Raw genomic sequence first — 19,910 nt, 5'->3', positions numbered from 1 at the left:
TTATCTTGTGTGACATATTGTAATACCTTTACCTGTTAATCATTATCTCGTATGACATATCGTAATACCTTTACCTGTTAATCATTATCTCGTATGACATATCGTAATACCTTTAGGAGAGGAACTAGTAAATTCGTTTATTTAATTTACATTTTACCTGTTAATCATGATCTCGTATGACATATTGTAATACCTTTAGGAGAGGAACTAGTAAGTTGTTAGAACTTATTCCCAATCCTTTTGATTTGATCAATAAGATATGTTTAAAACAATTAGGGAGACTTCTATCGTGCACTTCTATCGCGAACTGAACTGAAGTAGCATCGAACCTGATCTAAGTTCAGATGAAGTATTGATTGGTTTTTTTCTTATTGATTATTGACATTTCTTAGGTCAATACGATGCTTTAGCTAACAGAGAAGAACAATACATGTATTCATCGAACCCTGAGGACAAGGTGAATATTGTACTTCTCAGGTGTCAATAATTGTACATGTATGGCGTTTATATATGTAAATATGATGGTTGTTTGTAATACGGGGGATATTTCCGCATGCATCCCACTATACAAACAACCGAGACATTTCCCTTTATATTTATACTTCGTAATTTAATGTTTCTTTAGATATGCTGTATTTATTTTTATTTCGTCCCTACGAGAATTGTTCATTCACTTTGAGACATCACCAACAGGGGGTGAAAGACCTAGATGCGATGCACTTAGGGCCGAACAGCGAGAGATCTTTAGTGTATCATGCCTGTCGCGACAAGGGTCTTCGATTTTTACGGTCGCACCCGAAAGACCCGCGACTCTCACACTTTTAAATAGAGGTGAAGGACCAGTCACTACTTATTGTTATGTTTGACACGGCCCAAGTACGAGCTGGGCTTGAACAACACAACGTCCCTGGGCTTGAACAACGCAACCCCCTGGACTTGAACAACACAACCTCCCTGGGCTTGAACAACACAACCTCCCGGTCAAGAGGCGAACGCTCTTACCAAGATCGGCGTTTTATTGAGAAATAAAGTACATTGAAGCAGCGCAAGTTTATTTACTGACAAAATATTGGTAACTGCGAATGCAATGAATATTCTCATGAACATTTATTTCAGATATCACATTCATCAAGTATACAAGATGCAAATATAGATGGAAAATGACAGGTATCTGTCACTGATCATTTCTTATTTCAAACGTTCAAAAATGAATTTTACCAAGGTTGCAGAGTTAACTGTACATATGTAAGCATACGCCTTTAGAGAAAATAAAACATAGCACAGTGACTTTGGTATGCAAATGAATTTTATTGTCCATCGATCTTGTATCTACTGTTAAAACACTAATTTCACTACTTACAAACAGCCACAGGCAATGAATATCTAAAATCTGGATGAACGTTTCATAATTCAAAGATGTGTTCATTTTGTTCGTTCGTAGTTGTCCCGCTTTGATGATGCAATAGGATTATTGCCATCAAAATCAACTGCCAAAAAAGAAACAAAGCACATATATGATACATATGATTCTCACACGGAGTTACTTGCGCATTATTCTCATATGAAAATGCTACATGTAAATCATATGAAACCAATTGTATGCTTTACATATGATGCCTTTTAAGATTCTCATGATCCAACGTTTGTTAGTACTTTAAAATATATTTCTGTCTGATTAAGTATTTTACTGCATGAGCATAAAAGAGAGGGAACCCAGAATGTTAAAGAGACTCGTGTACTAACTGACGTGATATCAGTAGTCCTTACAGTGATATCTTGCATTGGTGTAGCAATATAATTAGCAGTATGTTTAATTTAAGGTGGCAAGGATTGCAGGGGGGAAAAAATCATAATTCGTATTTTATTGTTTTTTAGTACTAAAATATCATATGGTCGACCCATTCGTTACTTCAATCGTACAACCAATACATCATTTGACCTTGACGCTCAATATATGGTAGTGATTACGTGGACAGGTGATACTAAAAAGTTTGCAACAAACATGTATATTTATTGTCGAGGGTGAAAACAATGTCAATTTCAAAAGAAATATAAGAGAAGATTCAGTGAATGTAAAATTGAAAACAGTAGAATGCTTTCTTTGTTGTTTTATCGGATGATGAAGGTAGCAAGCATTGCAGGAAAAAAAAATATAGCCCGCGTTAGTTGTGCACATTTTTTGCAATGCCTGCTGCCTTTAGATAAATCAACAAAGAAAGACATTTCATTGTATATATCTTTCTGCATTAAAAAAACTAGATTTAGGTACTAAATAATCATATCGTTGACCATTTCGTTACGTTCAATCTAATTTATATCAGGTAGCGATCTATGTGAGTGGATCAAATGATCTTTATTCTATTCAGACTGCGTTACATTAAATGCAACCTTTGACCTTGACGACGCTCCATATTTGGTAATGATAACGCGGACAGATGGTACTCCAAAACCCGGATCGAACTAGTTTGCAACAAACATGTGTTCACTGTTGAGGATGAGAGCAATATGCCAATTTCAAAAGAAGCAACTTAGGAGAAAGGATTCAATGAGTGTAAATATTTAGGGTAAATTTTGATGGAATACAAATACATGTACATGTATCAGACGTTAAAACTTTAGCCTTGTCTTTTGCAAGAAATGCATGTGTATATATGATTCTGAAATGTTCACTTGAGGAAGAAAGAAAGAATTGTTCATCTAAGATTCTGATTATGTAAGGCGTTACTTGAATACTATGGTGATGTACTTATACGCAACCATACAAGAACCATCGCTTTAAGACATCTACCGTGTTGTGCTATCTCTCTGTCCACTATTGTCCATTCTACTGAAGTCCTCGATCAGCACACATCGATGTTCTCCCCGGGCTCTCTGTTCTGTAGATCCAATCGATGATTAATATGATCACCTGATACACTTTTAATTCATTCATTATCTCTTTCATTGATCATTGCTATTGAAGGTTACACTTCGGCAGTAATTTCACCTAAGTAACAGGAACAATCAAGTAGATTCCGGTAATCTGTGCATATGCGTGTGCCTGAAGTATTTGACGGCCATTAGGAAGGTTTTCCTTCGAGACGCCATCTAGGGAAATGGTTGACCTCTCATGAGATGATAAAATTGCCAATGTCCTCCTAGTCAGTAAATACGCATTTTTTTTCTCTCGAAAGGGTCGGTTCACACCGTGTTAATTGGGGGTAAAAATTGTTTAACTGACAATGCGTTTACATTGAAATAACATAACCCCCATTCAAAATGGGTTAACATAGCCCCAGTCAAATGGAGATTGAGCGCAAAATAGTTTGAAGTAGTTCAAAACTGAGTTGTGTAGCATTCTTTTGAAAGTCCATCTTATAAAACAAAAAGAAAGATCCGAGTCGTCATTGTACATGTGATTCACCTATAGTTTGTTAAACTTGACCTTTTTGCATTTTTGTTCCACATTTGATTTATTCGCATGACGTAGTTCTGTCTCTTGGTGTAAATGCAAAATAAGCAAAACGAATGAATCATTAATTTAATGCACACTCATGTATTCTAACAATTTAGATATGAAAAAGTTTATTTCTAGTAGATTATTAGGATATGCTAAAATTCAACAAACAGTAATTGGGAGTTTTAAAACAGCCTAGAGGTTTTGTCAGTTTTAGAGACATTGAAAGTGGTTGTTATAAATCAAAATTTTGAATTATTGACCACGAAACTAAATGCTTTTACATACGAAAGTTCAGGTAAATTAAGAGACTTTAAGAAAATTTAATTTCGATGAATTGTATCAGGCAGAAAGCTTCAGAATTCAGTATGAAAAAAGTGAAGATAACGAACAGTGATTAAGTTTACAAATCCTATCAAAATTGAGAGTAGGGCAGATAACAACCCTTGGAAGCAGCAGAGGTAGGATCAGGTGTCTAGGAGGAGTAAACATAAAATGTGTTTAATTATTTTAATCGTCTTGGGTAATCGTTAATAAGAGCTATACGTCTTTCTCTGTTACGAATATCAAGGGTACGCATAGACTAAACTAGCTAAAGCTACTCTTTGTAATAAACTACATGATTGGTTATTGAAATGGACATAAAACTACATAAAAGAGATCTGATTAGTTGGATGTATTTATTGTAAAGTCATCACAATTAACACAGCCAAACGATCGATTACAGCTTGACCGCTTCTACTGCCAGACACAACATACGGATACAAACCCCACTCCCATTCTATCCAGTCTACTGCAGTACTACGGAGACACTACAAAGCAACTACTACAGGGATCCTTGTCCGAGTCTACCACCAAATCTTGTGAACATACCATCAAACTAACAGAATTTGCAATATTTCCCTATTTCATTCAAAAACTTCGCTAGCATACGTGTATCAGCGCCTTGTAAGATACATGTAACGCTAGCATAATCAAAGCACTTTAAGATGGCGCTATAGCATATCAGCGCATTGTTCAGATGATGCTAGCATATCAGCGCATTGTACGATAACGCTAGCATATCGGCGCCTTCTCGAATAACACTAGCATTTCTGCGCCTTGTAAGATAACGCTAGCATAATCAAAGCATTGTAAGATGGTGCTAGCATATCAGCGCATTGTAAGATGACGTTAGCATATCAGCACACTGTGAGTTGACGCTTGGCTTGATTGGTTTCATGAACAATATTATAAACATATAATGAACACAACTATGCTTCCCTTCCCCTCCATGTCAAAACCATAGATAAAACTAACGATGTTTTGTGTTTTAAAAACTATGGAAACCTGTAAGTTTGCAACAGTTGTAAGGTAAACAAAACAAATAGCGGACTCATTCTCAAAAACCTTTGTATGTGAAATTGTCAGCAGTTGCTTGAGAAGAACATGAGCTAGAAAATAAATACTACAACCAATCGAACACGTCATGACCAAAACCACATTCTGATTGGTTATTACCAAGGAGACAACGTTTACTATATATACAACACTTACGCTTCGACTCACACACTTACGCTTCGACACACACAATTCGTGTACACTTCGTTAGGACAACTATTTTTCGTAATTCAAAGTCCACACTTTACAGATTATAACAAAACAACAAATAGATACGCAGTTCAGCGCACTGTAGGATGATGCTAGAAAATACCAGAGATATTGGTGAAAATTTCATAGACCTAATCTTTTTTTTATTATCAACTGAATCTTTGATATGCATATTTTTGCTTGCAACTTACAACATATTGAAATGATAAAAAATATCGCTTAACTCTGGACAACCACTCCAGTTTTATGATTTGTTTATTAATAAGCATAATCAACTGTACTTCACTATCCTTCTCTCCGAACAGGTCATATTTGGCAACAGGTATTAGACAGGTTAAGTTCAGATGTCAGCGCTGGATCCTGTATCCCTGAGATCTCTTTTCAGGCATGTAAGGCAAAATTCTGGTAACTTTTTATTAGCCGAGTTGCGTAGCTAATCTCGGCTTTTAAATTGGCGAAGGATGGGCGTCCAGTCAGGGGGGCGGCGTCCACAATTACCTTGTCCGGTCTCTAACTTTCATACGTTTTGGTGCATCTTTGTGAGACTTACATAACATGATCACATCCAAATGAGGAAGGTTCCTATTCATTTTGAGGTCAAAGGTCACTTTGTCACTAAATGCCATAGATTTGAGCTTGTCGGGTCTCTATATAACATGATCTCATCCAAAAGAGGAAGGTTCCTATTTATTTTGAGTTCAAAAGGTCAAGGTCACTTTGTCACTAAATGCCATAGATTTGAGCTTGTCCGGTCTCTAACTTTCATACTACTTGGTGCGTCTTTGTCAGACTTGCATATTTTGATCACATCCAAAAGAGGAAGGTTCCTATTTATTTTGAGGTCAAAAGGTCAAGGTCTCTTTTTCACTATATACTGTAGATTTGAGCTTGCCTCTAACTTTTATACATGTACTTGCTGGTGCATGTTTATCATACTTCAAATCCTGATGACATTCAAGATTCATGTTGCTTTTGAAATCCAAAGGCCAAAGTCATTATCACACTAAATACCTATTGAGGCCATTCAAAGCTTCATACTTATAAACTATATTAAATACGTGCATGCTTTTACTTCGTGAATGCAAGCGTGCATAATTTTCCAAACTGCAACTCGGTCATACGCATCTTTGATGTATCCAAGGTCAAGTCAAAGCCAGACAGGTTATATGTGTTTCGTGTGCAATGTATACCGCTATCTGCAGAACGCTTCATGCTTGGTAAACTGATACATATCAATAGATGATCCAAAGTGCCACGCACACACGTGTACACACATGCACGCACATGTACTGTACACACTCTGAAAAGAGGAATAGCAAGCATTCTGAGAGTATTGCATGGGAATACATATTTCTCTACTGGTCGCAAAAATTACTGTACCGCAACAATATTCAGTAAGTTTCATATGGTAAAGGAGAAATTGGGGAAAATATGTAGGCATGCAAGCAGTAGGGGATTTTTGAGTTCTTCCGTTCCGTGCGTATTTTGTGTTTTAGAACAGGGCCGTAAATTACATGGAGGCGGAGGAGGCAGCTGCCTCCTCCAACTTTTGAGCCAAAAAAAATTAAAATTTAAAGTTCATTAGAATTTATGTTGTTTCCAATAACTAAGAACATGATACCTCCCTTAAAAAGCATTCCAAATCTTTCTTTTAGAATGAGTTAGTCAAGTAACATCTTAGAAGGCCCTAGAATCAAGGATTTTGCACGAAACGTGTTCAGTGTGCACAAAATGTGCTCAGCGTCTGGGGGCCTGGGCGGCCCCCAGACCCCCGCCTAATTTCCTGCCTCCTCCAAATTGAAGGTTAATTTACGGCCCTGTAGAATCTACCTAAGTCACGTAATATGACGATTATTTTTAGGCATGCTTACTGCTGGTTTAGATAACAATCAGACAAAACCTTTCGTTCATAAATTTATTTAACTTACTGGTTTTGATGCCGATTTTAAGAAACAGCGTTAATGGTGTGTGACAGAGGGATGTAATATGGAAGAGGGGGAAACAGGAAAATACTTGATGGTATGACCTGCAACGCTTCACATCGGCATACATTTTATGAAGCACCTTCGCTAGCCAAGGGTGACGATCCACAGTGATTCGTGAATAGAGAAACACCGTGGATCGTCACCCTTGGCTAGCGAAGATGTTCATGAAGTATCCCGGCGTGAAATGTCGGAAATCATACCCTCATTTATTTTTTTAAAAAATATTTTCATATTCGCATAGTCGGAATTCCCAGCCGTTAAAATAGACATACTCTATCAAGATTCATACGTGCATTGCATACAACTACAACGCATTCATGAGGAAATTGCTATCATTACAATTTGTAGAAACACCAAAGGCAAAAACATCAGAAATGAAAATTCATGGTCGTATCCAAAACACCCGTAATTTTAACAATGTGAGCAACGTCGCATGAGGTACTATTATAATTTTTCAGTCCTTGTGGCCAAAATGTTCATGCTGATATCCATTTAAAGCATATACGCGGACACTCTAAGAGACTAAAAAAAAAGTTATACATGGACAGACAAATGCATAGTAATCAAAATAGTAAATGCATGGTTTTAGATCACATAAATACACTTATCTTTGTTCTATCAATTGGTTCATTCTGTATTACATCGTCTTTGGATTGTCTGGAGGTGCCATTGACTGGGTGATTCTTTTTAAAAATCTACGGTAAAGAGAAAATGTTTAAATCATTCATTAGGTCTAACTATAATTTCGGTATATTCCCGGTCTGAAATTGATACATGTATGTTATAACTGTTGGATGTTTGTGTAGAATTGATATTTGATTTTTATCTATATCATGAACATGTATATGTATTACTTTAAAAAATGTGTCACACTCAGTCAAGGCCATGAGGTAAAACATTTTGGTACACAAAAAAATCTTGTCACAAGAAATACACTAATTGTAAAATATGAAAGTTCTATCGCCACCCATTCAAGGTTAAAGTTTATACCGGCGGACGAACCGAAAACTATATGCCCCTGAATCTACGATTACGGGGACATACAAATGAACAGTATGAAAATTGTTATATTGTCAAAGAAAACATGTAGGAGAAATCAAATCTGTTGGACATAGGCGAAACTTCAAGATATCAGTTGATCAAAATAATGTAAAACTGAATTTGGAACGTCACACTTTGCAACGGTACAAAATTTCAAAGGTTCAATTCAATCAGAACCTGGAATACCACTTCCCTCACATCCGCAGTATCGGCGAGAAACGAGAAGGCTAATGACCCAATCGGCGAGTATTGAGAGACGGAGGCACGAAATCAAATGATTTTTCAATAGGTATATAAACCAGAAGCGCGTTCTTAACATTGCTTACTCATCCTATTTCGCAGAAAATGACGATTTTTCAAAAATAAAATGATATTTTATTTCATTGCAATTTTATTATATTCACCATATTATGATAATGACGGTATTCATGTGTATAAAATACAGTGGACTGTTATCTAAAAATCCCCAAATTTAAAGGCATGTGATTGTATTTGAGCAGGGAGTGATCTTTATCGTGCCACACCTGTTGTGACACAGGGTCTTGGTTTTTGCGGTCTCATCCGAAAGATCGTCCTATTTAGGCGTCTCTTACATATTGTACGACAAGCAAGGGGTACCTAGGGCCTATTCTAACCCAGATCCCAATTGAAACAAAACATTGAATTATTGAGCTGATATCTATGAAATCCTAATGTAGTCATGTGCTCGATCGTACCATCGCCGCGATGGTACGATAGCAATGATAATGGTACGATGTATTTGCTGTGAATTTACGCATGCGTGAACAGGCGGAAGACTGAAAAGGGCTATGGCTAACACAAACAAGGCAGTGGCGTAACTAGGGATTAATTAAATGTAAGCCCCACCACCACCATATGCTGAGTATATTTTTCAATTACGGTGGCTAGAATTTTTCATTCTGGTAATAGTTTTAATACCTCAACAATTATATTAAAATTGTACAGAACAAGCTCTATAAGATATAGGATCGCAGTCCACTTTGATTTATTTTGTCCTTTTCCCTATTGTCAACATGTGGGAACAAATAGTTTCTAAGAAATTAAAAAAACCCACACATTAACACACATATACCACTAAACGGAGACCAAAAGAAGCAAGAAAAATACCCCCCCCCCCAAAAAAAAAACCCAACTAAAGACTTGGTCACTACATATTAAGCAACCACGAATGACACTACAGTGAAAGTGGGACTTACGCCTATGTGTTTGATGACTAGATGCATTATTTCTTTTCATTCAATTTTATATCTGATAACTATCTAAAAGGGGAATAAAAGTTGTATTTTACGGTTTCCATCTGATGTTTAAGTGTTTATTGCCTGGTCAAAGTAAAGTTCAATTTATTAAACCGTGCAGTTGAATTATTTCGTACAGTGTATATACATGTATAGAAGCTTTGATTCATACAGTGTATGTAAGCTTTATTTCGTACAGTGTCGAGAACCAAGTTCGGGACGCTTCAGGAAAAGTTCCGGTATCAACGCAAAGCGTTATCGTGAGGTGCTATAAAAAAATAACTGGGTTTTTTTTAAGTGCAAATAATATTTGTAAGCACGTGATTACATTGCTATAATGTAGCTACGCCACTGCAAGGTATCGTTAAATATTAAATATACTTAAAGAGTTTTCAAAATGTTAGAGATTTCATGGCATGAAACATATATGATCTATCTTTTTTATCAAATATGCTCCCTAAAAGCACTGAGAAAGTTGTATCTATAATTGTTACCGAATACAAATGTTCATATATCTGTACAAAATATATGTACATATCTACCTGTAGAATACTTAAACATTCATGTATAATTATATTTCTGAGTCTAAAGTATTGTATGCATTTTTTTAAATTCATAATTATCAGAACTGGCACCCATTCACGTTGTCCCTTTAATAATAATTATTATATTTTACTCAATTTTATGGAATATAACAAAACAAGTTGTAACCTTTTGGAAACACTCTCAATATATATAAAAAAACGTTTGACGATGTAATTAAGAAAATCCAAATAACATCGACAAATGTTTCCGACTACCTTGCTTGTGTTAGCCATAGCCATTATACTTTCGAACTTCCGCCTGTTCACGCATGTTTAATGCGAATAAATATTCGGAAATTTTGTGCGATTCCACTACCATTTTTGATTGAGGCCGTGGTCGCCGTTTTGTCAATTTCATTAAATGAATACATGTTTGACTTATTTGATAGTACATGTATAAAGATATATATTTCAATAAATACAATTTAACATATGTATAATATGAAAGAATAATTGTGCTAACAAACCACTATCTAGTGTCAGATAGATGCTTTAAAAGTATGCATCTCTTGTTTTTACTGTCTTACAATGTCGTACCATGCGTATATAGATAGAACCAGTGCCATAGAACTCTCCAACTCGTTCTCTCTCTCTCATGCGTACTCAATAATGAGGAGTGTTTTGATCATTAAAGATAGGTTGTGGCATTAATCAATAAAATAGAAAAATGTTGCAAAACATCTGTGTATATAGTCTAGATTTGTAAAAAGAAATTAACTTATTTCAATAAGTCTCATTCATGATCGAGATATGTGAATCAATACTTGATGTTGCATGTAAATTTGATAATGGTGAGGGTTTGTGTCGGTACATGTCTTTGCCTGTGGAAGGAGTCATATAACAACTACCTATGTATACAGGTTTCACACCACTTGTTTTTACAAAAGCTGGACAATCCATTGAATTGGAGATCTAACCTCCGTAATAAAACAAGAATAAACACCTGTCGATCTGACACTTACAAACACAGCCCAGATGTATAGAAAACACAGAATTAGACGTATGAATCCGACTCTTTAATCAATCATTGCGTAACCCGATGAAAGAAACAAACCCCATAAGAAATGTTAGTAAACAAGTAATATCTCTAAAGTTTTAAAAGATAAGTGTGTGCCCGGAACCAAAATTATAGCCGGAACCAAACGAAAATTATAGGTATTTAGCGTTTCGGCCGGTGTAACATAAAATAGTGACCCCGTTGAAAAATTACCCCAGGGGTCATATCTTAACGTTAAAAGTCAAAAACAGTCGTTGAAAAGTGATCAACATTAAATCTTGATCAGCAATGGGGTAATTTTTAACGGCTTCTGAATTCTTACATACATAATGTTTATGATTAAAATGAATTATGAGACAGAGAGAGAGAGAGAGAGAGAGAGAGATTTGCAACTGTAGCATATTAGTACTGAAACCAAAATAATTTTCTTTTTATGAATCTATTTATCAAATTGATAACTCAAAACTCATGATGATTTGCTTCTATATTTTACACACTACCATCCTGTGGAGTTCTTTTTGCAAAAACGTAAATCAATAACATTTGTTTAATAATGAATAAAAATGAAACGTGTTCATAACAATATTTCTTTTAATTTCTTCAAAAATAAAACCATGTGCATAATATCCCTAGTCTATTGTACATGTAAATAATAATAATACTTCAATAGTCTAAATCTAGAAACTGTATCAGTAATATATTGTATTCTTTAAGAAATAAGATATCATTTTTGAATGTTGTTGGGATATGACATGAATTTGGTCACGTGATCAAATCCTATAACGATTTGATCACGTACCAACTTCATGTCATATGCCAATAACATTCAAAAATGATATTTTATTTCTTATATTTATATTTTGATTTGTGTTCTTGCCGAGCTTCCATGATTATGTAGCAGATGACCAAAATAACGATCGTAGAACACAAAATATAGTTCGTTAGAGTTTTATCGAATAAAAAATTAGGAACAATATCAAAGAGAATATAAGATAGAGATGTTTAATTGAAAATGTTAAAAAAAAAAAGACGAAACATGTGTAAAATAAAGGTAATTTAGAGCGTAAAGTTAACTGAAATGATGACAAGAAGAGCGGAATAAACTACATCCGTGATGTGATTTGGTCGCGATCAGCGATGGAGAAACTGGCGTCGGTCTAGCTTACTAAGTTGAAAACGCAATTGTTGATCACAGATTTCGACAGAAATTCAAAGGATCTGAGAGAATTGATGGTGGATATGATGGGTCAAGTTAACGTTAAGTTCTTAGTCAGATTTTTGGAAAGAAACAACGGTATGTTCATCGTTAGGACTCGCGGTTGTAGCCATGCAGGAGACGATTCGAGACAGTAGGACATATTTAGACAAAGTGCAGGTAGGTTGCGTCTTTTATTTACCTTCAGTGTGTGTAAAAGAAAATAAAAACGAACTGACGGAGTTTTTGTTCACTTGAGAGATTTCTGTTGTAGGATTTTAATGAAGACTATCACCGGTACCCTGACATGAACATATAAATTTTTCGAGCCTCGAAACCAGCCTCGCTTATGATCATGCCGAGTCATAGCCGTGATGGAAGTTGCCAGGAAACAGCAGGTTAACTTATCATCATAAAGTAAATAGGCTTATAACTCTGCCTACATGTTTTCGCTTCCAATATCATAGAACTTATTTTATAAATTCGCCATGCAGAAGTTGCAGACGGTATTTAAAACTGTATAAAATGAAACAACAGAACGATATGTTTAATGTTTCTCTTTTATAAATTGATGAAATTCTTGTTTGTTTACAAAATAAACTATATAAATATCCTGTTGCGTTTATTTCTGTTATGATGTCATTGCAGTGGCGGATCCAGGGTTTACGAAAGGGTGTGTGTGAAAGTCAAGTACATGTATTAGCCAAAATACTCAGCCATTTTGGATGCCAATCTGGAATTTTACTCACACTATTTCTATTATTTAAATTTGTGGCGAGAGGGGGGGGGGTGGGGTTCTAAATCCCCCACTGCATTGCATAAGCAAGAAGTCAGGTGAAAGTACAGGAACTGACTTTTGATTCGGTGATTGTATTCATACGCAAGAACAAACTGATCACGTGACCAAATTCATGTCACACGAAATTGAACATCGATTTCATTAGTACTGTCATATAAGGAAGTGCATTGGCAAATGTAAATATCAATTTTTGAACATGGTAATGATAGTGATTTGACTATAATTAATAATTTTTGGTAAAGCCGTTTTAACTTACCAACACATGCTTTAAAACGCGCAATTTGATTGGTCGATAAAATGTCAGCAAATTTATGGTTGGAGGGAAATCCCTGATAACCTCCAAAGTTAATTCTGAGGTTAACTCACTGAGGTACACACCAGAAAAGAAAGTCTGGACCAATCATAGAGCATTAAAATTCCTGACCATTTCATAATAAATCACAGAATTATGCAATCATTCACAAGTTATGCGGATTCGGGCTGTTTTTTGTTTTCTTCAAATCGTGGACCCTGAGGTGGTGTTAAAATCGGCGATCAAATTTTACACATTACATGAATAACGGGGAGAAATCTTTCAAAAACCTTCTTTTCCGAATAACAAGGCCATGCTGATAATATGGATGTTAAAGCATCCCTATGTTGTGCAGATTCACGTTTGATTAAGTACCTCGCGAGGCTAGGGTGGAGTCATACATGTAATACGGGCTCCAAATATTTGATGAGAATTAAAAGAGGAAAATCTTTTTAAAATCTCAACACATGTGAGCGTTATGGCCCATGTGCCTCTTTTTCATATAATACTAATAGAGTGAATATGAATATAAAAACATTATATTTATTCTCATCTAAACTATTTATAATGTAAATGTTATATTTGTATTATTTGTTGTAAGCTGATGAGCTGTACTAATTAAGACAATAAGAAACTTGAACCAAAAAAAATGAATAATAAAAAAAATAAATTCCTTGAAATAATGCATGTGTCATCAAATTTTAACAGCCAATTGTTAAACAGCACGATGTTGGGTTGGTATAAAAGGACTGAGCGAGTGAGTGCGTGTACTTCGAGACGACAGGTATAACTGACATCCCATCACAGAAACTAAGCATGGAGTTCTTGAAGGTCCTCGTGATTTTGATCGTAGTTTCGCACGGTAAGACTTTTTCATGGAAAGATTTTTTTTTGATCTCAACCTTACCACCGGGAATATTGAGATTTGAAATATATTGGCAAGTATTTTCAATCTCCAGTAAAAGATTATAGCATTCGAACACGTACAAAATGGAGTGCACGTAATGCTAGTCTATTTGAATAACATACGGAAGATTTCTTGTGTGACTGTGTTCACATGTACTGTTTATCTTATTTTCACACAGGTTCGCTATCAAAGCCAGTAAGTTCTGAGGATGAACTACGTGTCATCGGAAAACTAGAGAGACTCGTAGCAAGCTTAAGACAGTATGTGGTTGACGGTAATAGACGCGAGAATTCTGTGAGCGGTATCGGACCACTGAGCGGATTTGCGCCGAAATTCCCTATCCCCGGTACCAGAACACTTGGGCCTTGGGGGCTAGATAACGACGAACTTGACCCCTCCTCTCCAACATACAAATGGCTCTACAAGATGGTCGGAAAGCTCCTGAAGCCATACTTCAGCAGTTTCCCAAGTGGACCATATTCATGTAAGTACAATGTTTGAAATACCAAGTCGGCATGAGATGCTTTTAAATGTTAGTAATTATGGATTTATTACATTTCTTAAAGGGAGTTTGATCACTGTTCGTAATCTTCACCTTTCATTTCAACATTTCTTTGCCCCTTCGATTTTCAGCGGAGATGCAGTCAACACCACGTAATGTTGTTGCAATGATGAATGCATGGTATGTCAACGATGACCAAATGATGACCAAAGAAGATGCCTTCTTTAACGTTGCCAGAGAGATCTTGGATGCCCATTTCCAGTGTGCAACGACAAGAATCAACCAAATAGTTTTCTGTGAGTATAGCTATAGTGAATTGATATTGGACGTGACCTAAACCAAAATGCATTCTCTAAAATTTTGGTAGCTGTGGTTTGATAAGTGCATGATACTTGTATAAAAAATTTTTTTATATGTACTTTGTAAATGTCTTTCATGCTACAGTGAGACGAAATATATTGCAACATTTGAAACACATTAAAAAATTAATTTTGGTTCAATTCTTAGGAATACAAGATGCAAACATGTAAGCATTTCGTGGTTTTTGAAATTTCTCACCCAGGCATTTATTTTTTTTTTGGCAAACAAGTCCATAATAGAATGGCAAACCATAGCATTTCAACCCTCTACACATTGGAGTTTCATATAAACGTTGCATTACATATTCATTTTTAATTCCTCGATGATATCGGGCGTTTAATGAAATATGTACGGGAAAAAATATCAAATGATGCAATGCTTTGTCCTTTTGCTTTACATCTTATATATTATTACAAAAGCGATTGTATAACAACTTTAATATAAATTGAACTTTATCCAGATGTTTTCAAGGACCAAGTACGTGCAATGGTCGAAGATGACTGGAAAATTGACACTCGCGTAAGGAAAGTTTTAGGGAGTTGGATAACGGATATGGCTGTTGCGGACAAAGTCGCCCAGAAAATTATGGCAGCGCATAGAAATACCTACGGGGACATTATGGAGCAAATTGAATATTTCCAACTTAATGGTATTTGCAAATCTTTTCTAATTAGATACTGTATTCTGGTGTTTAGGAAAGCGTGGTTTTACTATTCATATTGTTACAATGTTTTCAGATATTGTGGAATTCCTTGCAAAAATGAAAATGCTCATGTGGAAAGCTGAGCAGGACGAATGGACACCAGTCATGATCAATAAGAAACTGAATCAACTTTTGACTGACAATGACCTTGTCTTTCAATGTCCGAGTGTGCGTGATCTATGGGAATTCCACCAAAAAATTGTTATCCGTTTTCAACAGAGGTAAGGCTTAAAGTGTACAATCTTCCTTTTATTACATTTTTCTCTATTGTTAAATATCCGATTCACTAGTAAAACCGGCTTCCTATATGAGTGCACCGGTTCTGTTGGACGTTTTTGAAAACGTAACTTATGATTAAAATTTGAAACAGGTTATCCGAAACCAAACCCTTGTCTGAGACAGAGGCTTGGTTAAAGGAAGTCCTACCCGTATACATCACTACAGACGCCACCCCCGCCATTACTGCCATCCTACAAATGTACAAGGACTACATTAAGTCGGATATGGTGCACTTCGAACAAGTGGAGAACCACGTGACTAGCGGAAATACGGCCGACATCACGGATTTTATGTCCCAATTCCTCGGTAAGGATTTGGATAACAATGAATACTAGTATGCATAATTGTATTTACTTTACAATCGGTTATAAAATTATTGGTTTCATTGTAAGGAAATGTCGAATTTTATTATACATACAATTGCAGCACCGCATCAGCTCCAGTATTTGCAGTCCATCTTTGAATTCCTCAATACTGGGAATACCCACGACATCATGGAAATGGAACAAGTAAGGAACGAAAATACCGTTAACGGACGTTCCAATGGTAGATGCTCCGAATTCAACGGGGAATGTAGATGAAACGGAAGCCTGGGCCGTATGATGTATGGGGTAACGACATGTGATAACCAAACCGTGTGTAAAGGGTTATTCCTTAAAGTGTTGACCCTTTCGAATAGTGCTTTCAAATGACTTTTTTGCTTTGAAAAATAAATTATATACCGAATATTTGTATACTTATCACTTGGCAAGAGTTTTAAGGCAGAGAAGCCTGAATAATTAAATAGTACTCGGTTTCTTGGAATTTGCAAGAATGGATGAATATCTGATAACTTGATATTTTGCCACGTATTCCAGTAATAGCATCTAATAGATGGTGCAGGCGTTCTGATACATGACTTTTTTTCACTTTAAAAAGAATGCACAAGAGAATTTCTAATTTTGCGTCCGTGTAATGAGCACACTTGAGAAATTAATTTCATCGGTATTTAAAACGGGTGAATTTGGGGGGGGGGGTGTTAAGATATATCGATCATATATAACCTTGACACAAGTCCCCCTTCTGCTGCTTTTTAACAAACTCGGACGTTGTTTCTTGCCAGGCCCAAAACCAATAGCTACAACTTGAGTGAAGGAGAAAGGCCTCAAAAAAGGCCCGAGATAAGTCTTCTCTCACAGAATTGACATTTCGAGGCCATTGTCCTACTTAAAACATGATTTTCTTTTATGTGGGGACGAATCAAATACACAAAATATAGGAAACTTGTATTCAGAATGAATTGTTCCAGGTAGCATATATCCAATAGTAAATTCATTGTTTACAAAATAGACAGTCACAGGTAAGTTAAAGCTGCCATGAATTGATAAATATAGTGTAATTCTATATGTCCACCATATTTCGATGCTAACCCGCCATATTAGTTGGATATTCTAATGTTATATGTATCGGGGTTCGCATGGTATATAAGGGGACGTGTTTTGCTTGATTTGCCTGTGCGGGTAGCTTCGACAGGTAACGCGTACATCTCCGATACTAATTTATAGGACATCAAGAAGAAATGAAATCGCGTTTTGGAACACCACGCAGTGCTCAAAATTATAATAAACATATCGTACAGTAGTAAATCATTCTAAAAGCTTTGGATAAATATATATAGAATGCTTTTTCTTTACGTGAATGTGCGTACATTTGCAGTCAATATGTCAAAACTATACAAAAACGCGGAGAAATATTTCATCTATTATCTATTGATAATATGGAATAAGCAAAGTGTATACAATCTATACCATTCACATTTACTTCAAGTAAAAGGCAAATACATAATACTACTGTACTTATAAACATGACATGTATGCTCGCCATGAAAACGCATCGAATGCGGACGATTATTCCCTTGATTTATATAATCCATGAAACAAAACGATGAACTCCATTTGCATTCCAAAAGTAAATACCATTGTACAGACTGCGACACACTTAGCCCGTGCCGATCAGCTATCTTCAATCAGGGGAAGTATCAGAGTATAATATTTACCCTGTATTGTGCATGAAACCTTATACCATATGATTTACTGGTCAGAATATTGCAGATTCATAAATCAGGAAATCATTTAGGTACATAAATTGTTTATGCATATACAACACTGTACGAGTGTATAGAGAGAGAGGGGGGGAGAGAGAGAGGAGGGGGAGAGAGAGAGATCTTGTAATAATCGCGCTCTTATTAAGACAAATGATATCGTTAATTCATTGCTCTCATTAATTGATAATACAGATTTATATGATTCATTTAAAGCACGCAATAATTAAAAATTAAACATCTTTAAATAATGTTATTTTCAATTACTTCATTTTATGCTAATTTGGCGCTCAATACATCTATGCCATTTTGCGTTATTACATTCTGCGTTGAACTCGACGCAAATTGTACTAATGCAAAATGTATTAATCGAGTTTATCATATTATACGTCGTTATCAAGCACATAGAATCAAAGGGAGGGGACAAGAGTGTCTTTCCCCCACCTTTAATAACAATATCCATTTTTTGTTATTTTGTAATGCAAATAAAAGATATATTGGGTGACAACCCCTACCCCACTTGACCCCAGCTTGAAAGTTCTGATACAATACTAGTAGTAGGAGACACACACCACCACCAATTAAGAAAATGAAGATATCATGAGGCGCTCATAGTAGAGGACTCTAACCACCCCATCCCACCCCCAACGATTGAAGAAAATGAAGTGTAGGGGGAAATTATTGAGGCAGTTAAAGTAAAAGACTCTTTAACCCTTCACCCCCACATTAGGACTTTGAACATCGCACAAAACATCTTGGTTTGTTTGAGTGTTTTGTTTTATTTTATTGCTGTTTTCGTTCATCTTTTTTAATTATTATTTTGAATGGCAAGAAATTTTGAAGAATCCAATTTTCCATTTTCCCCCTGTTGTACCCCCCCCCCCCCCCCCCCACCCCCATGAAAAATGACGATACATGACATCTGGTTATAGGGTCGGAAAGTCTCGTCATGTGACTCGCGAGAAATGACGTGAAATCGTATTTCCCGGGCAGTTGTCAGGATGGCATTATCAATAATGTACTAGACTCGCTACGTTCAAAACCACATAGATGAACAGTTCTTACGAATTCCAAATATCAGCGTTAAAGGAAGAGCAAAGAAAGATCTTGGATATCATACATCCATTATCGTTAAAATAGACATGTATTTTCTGTAGCGTTCTAACATCGCTCATGGTCACCGCCATCGTCTTCTATTACTCTCCCTTGCTTCTCGGTAATTATTTACATGCCTATGGTAAATACCAACCGCAAAATTTTCATGTTAGCGAAAGCCGTCATTTGATTGGTCAAGTGTGAAAGGTGAAATAGTATGACCCCAAACGCAGTGCTGTCAGATCCGTCTTCAGTGCAACGGTTAGAGATGTCATTTTAATTAGATTGAGGAACACACCAGAAAAGATCGTTTAGACCAATCAAAATGCATAAAATTCCTAATCATATAATAAAACGTCTAATTTCTCCAGCATCGGGCCAAAATCAGAATTGGGAATTCCTAAATTGTTACGATTGATTATTAATTCAAGTCGTTCAATGAAAACCCGCGTCTCTAATCACTATGGACTATAGGAATTGAATGAATTGTAAAGAAAGGGCGACATCTAATACGGACTGGCTGGTTGGTTGGATATAATCTTTCACTCATTTGGAGACGTCACCATTGCTGAAGAAGGGCTGCAAAATCTAGGCCTATGTTCGGCGCTTTCTTTATCGTGTCACGTCTGCTGTGACACGGGACCTTGGTTTTTGCGGTCTCACGAAGGAGTAACAATTGTAGAATTATAGTAACATTGATAACTCGATCTAAAGATGACCGATCAGGTATCGTTTGATAAATTCTTAGCAACCATTTTAGATGTTTTGAATTATTTCGTCACAAAATAAACAAAACTTCGCATCTCTTA

The 19,910-nt window shown here is 36.0% G+C and overlaps 1 protein-coding gene across 1 annotated transcript; it reads left to right on the top strand.

Annotated features, from left to right (window-relative positions):
• The first annotated feature begins 13,912 nt into the window (after positions 1–13,912).
• On the top strand, positions 13,913–16,654 carry LOC125682391 (uncharacterized). The gene is made up of 7 exons (XM_048922932.2): positions 13,913–14,037; positions 14,261–14,566; positions 14,716–14,880; positions 15,405–15,593; positions 15,682–15,868; positions 16,018–16,232; positions 16,353–16,654. The coding sequence occupies exons 1-7, from the start codon at positions 13,992–13,994 to the stop codon at positions 16,505–16,507; spliced, it is 1,263 nt and encodes a 420-aa protein (XP_048778889.2). The 5' UTR covers positions 13,913–13,991; the 3' UTR covers positions 16,508–16,654.
• Positions 16,655–19,910: the final 3,256 nt, after the last annotated feature.

This window comes from Ostrea edulis, chromosome 2 (genome assembly GCF_947568905.1).
Source record: "Ostrea edulis chromosome 2, xbOstEdul1.1, whole genome shotgun sequence".
Taxonomy (NCBI): Eukaryota; Metazoa; Mollusca; class Bivalvia; order Ostreida; family Ostreidae; genus Ostrea; species Ostrea edulis.
The sequence above is the reverse complement of the archived record's forward strand: the minus strand, read 5'-3'. Positions and strand labels throughout refer to the sequence as shown.

Coding starts and splice junctions, on each gene's coding strand:
- LOC125682391 (XM_048922932.2), top strand. CDS start 13,992: ATGGAGTTCTTGAAGGTCCTCGTGATTTTGATCGTAGTTTCGCACG. Junction 14,567..14,715: donor CCCAAGTGGACCATATTCAT/GTAAGTACAATG, acceptor TTCGATTTTCAG/CGGAGATGCAGTCAACACCA. Junction 15,594..15,681: donor TGAATATTTCCAACTTAATG/GTATTTGCAAAT, acceptor CAATGTTTTCAG/ATATTGTGGAATTCCTTGCA.